At 37.4% G+C, this 1,979-nt stretch overlaps 1 protein-coding gene across 1 annotated transcript in view; it reads right to left on the bottom strand.

Annotated features, from left to right (window-relative positions):
* Nucleotides 1-95: 95 nt before the first annotated feature.
* Nucleotides 96-1,979, bottom strand: part of LOC103087916 (zinc finger protein 845) — a gene marked incomplete at its 3' end in the record, with an annotated part of 44,845 nt that continues 42,961 nt past the window's right edge. Inside the window, exons 7-8 of the mRNA XM_007455902.1 lie at nucleotides 972-1,793; nucleotides 96-635 (exon numbers count right to left, since the gene is read on the bottom strand). Coding sequence (XP_007455964.1) covers nucleotides 96-635; nucleotides 972-1,793 — 1,362 coding nt within the window. The remainder of the gene's footprint in view (nucleotides 636-971; nucleotides 1,794-1,979) is intronic.

Here is a 1,979-nt window from a genome sequence, read left to right as displayed (position 1 = left end):
TTGCCACACTCATTACATTTGTAAGGTTTCTCTCCAGTATGAATCCTCTGATGTCTTGCAAGATATAAATTTTGACTAAAGACTCTGCCACATACATCACACTTATATAATTTCTTTTCTGTATGGATTAACTGATGTCTACTGAGTTTCGATCTGTAATTAAAGGTCTTGCCACACTCATTACATATGTAAGGTTTCTCTCCAATATGATCTCTCTGATGAATTGCAAGGAATGAATTTCGACTATAAACTTTGCCACATATATGACATTCATATAATTTCCCTCCTTTATGGATTATCTGATGTCGAGTGAGGGTTGAGCTCCGATGAAAGGTTTTGCCACACTCATTACACTTGTAAGGTTTCTCTCCAGTATGAATCCTCTGATGAATCCTGATGTATGAATTTTGAGTAAAGACCTTGCCACAGATATTACATTTATAAGGGCTCTCTAGAGTATGAATTCTCTTATGACCTGCAAGGTGTGAATTACTACAAAAGCCTTTGCCACAAAAATCACATTTATATGGTTTTGCTCCTGTATGGATGACCTGATGTCGACTGAGGGCTGACTTATTGTTAAAGGTTTTGCCACACTCATTACATTTGTAAGGTTTCTCTCCAGTATGAATCCTCTGATGTCTTGCAAGACATGAATTTCGACTAAAGTCTGTGCCACATACATCACACTTATATAATTTCTCTTCTGTATGGATTAACTGATGTCTACTGAGTTTCGATCTGTAATTAAAGGTCTTGCCACACTCATTACATATGTAAGGTTTCTCTCCAATATGATCTCTCTGATGAATTGCAAGGACTGAATATCGACTATAAACTTTGCCACACACATCACATTTATGTAATTTCACTCCTGTATGGATTATCTGATGTCGAGTGAGGGATGAGCTCTGATGAAAGGTTTTGCCACACTCATTACATTTGTAACTTTTCTCTCCAGTATGAATTACCTGATGAGTTGCAAGGGATGCTTTTTGACTAAAGACTTTGCCACACTCATCACATTTGTAAGGTTCCTCTCCAGTATGAATTCTCTGATGAACAGCAAGGACTGCTTTTTTAATAAAGACCTTACCACAGTCATTACGTTTGTAAGGTTTCTCTCCAGAATGAATTCTATGATGTTTTGCAAGGTATGAACTTTGACTGAAGACTCTGCCACACACATCACATTTATATAATTTTCCTCCTTTATGAATTACCTGATGTTTCCTGAGGTTCGAGCTATGCTGAAAGATTTTGCCACACACATTACATTTGTAAGGGTCCTCTCCAGTATGAATTGCCTGATGACATGCAAGCGCTGCTTTTTGACTAAAGGCCTGGCCACACTCATTACATTTGTAAGGCTTCTCTCCAGTATGAGTTCTCTGATGAACTGCAAGATTTGAATTTCGACTATAAACTTTGCCACATACATCACATTTATATAATTTCACTCCTTTATGGATTATCTGATGTCGAGTGAGGATTGAGCTGTGATAAAACGTTTTACCACACTCATTACATTTGTAAGGTTTCTCTCCAGTATGAATTCTCCGATGACTTACAAGGGTTCCCTTTCGGCCAAAGACCTTCCCACACTCGTTACATTTGAAAGGTTTCTCTCCAGTATGAATTCTCTGATGAAGTGCAAGGATTGAATTTCGATTAAACACTCTGCCACATACATCACATTTGTATGGTTTTGCTCCTGTATGGATTAACTGATGTGTTCTAAGATTCGAGCTGTGATTAAACACTTTATCACACACATTACATTTGTAAGGTTTCTCTCCCTGATGAAGTGCAAGGATTGAATTTCGATTAAACACTCTGCCACATACATCACATTTGTATGGTTTTGCTCCTGTATGGATTAACTGATGTGTTCTAAGATTCGAGCTGTGATTAAACACTTTATCACACACATTACATTTGTAAGGTTTCTCTCCAGTATGAATTCTCTATGAACTGCA

Source organism: Lipotes vexillifer, unplaced genomic scaffold, assembly GCF_000442215.2.
Source record: "Lipotes vexillifer unplaced genomic scaffold, Lipotes_vexillifer_v1.1 scaffold1665, whole genome shotgun sequence".
In the NCBI taxonomy this organism is placed as follows: Eukaryota; Metazoa; Chordata; class Mammalia; order Artiodactyla; family Lipotidae; genus Lipotes; species Lipotes vexillifer.
This window is presented reverse-complemented; position numbering and strand designations above follow the sequence as displayed.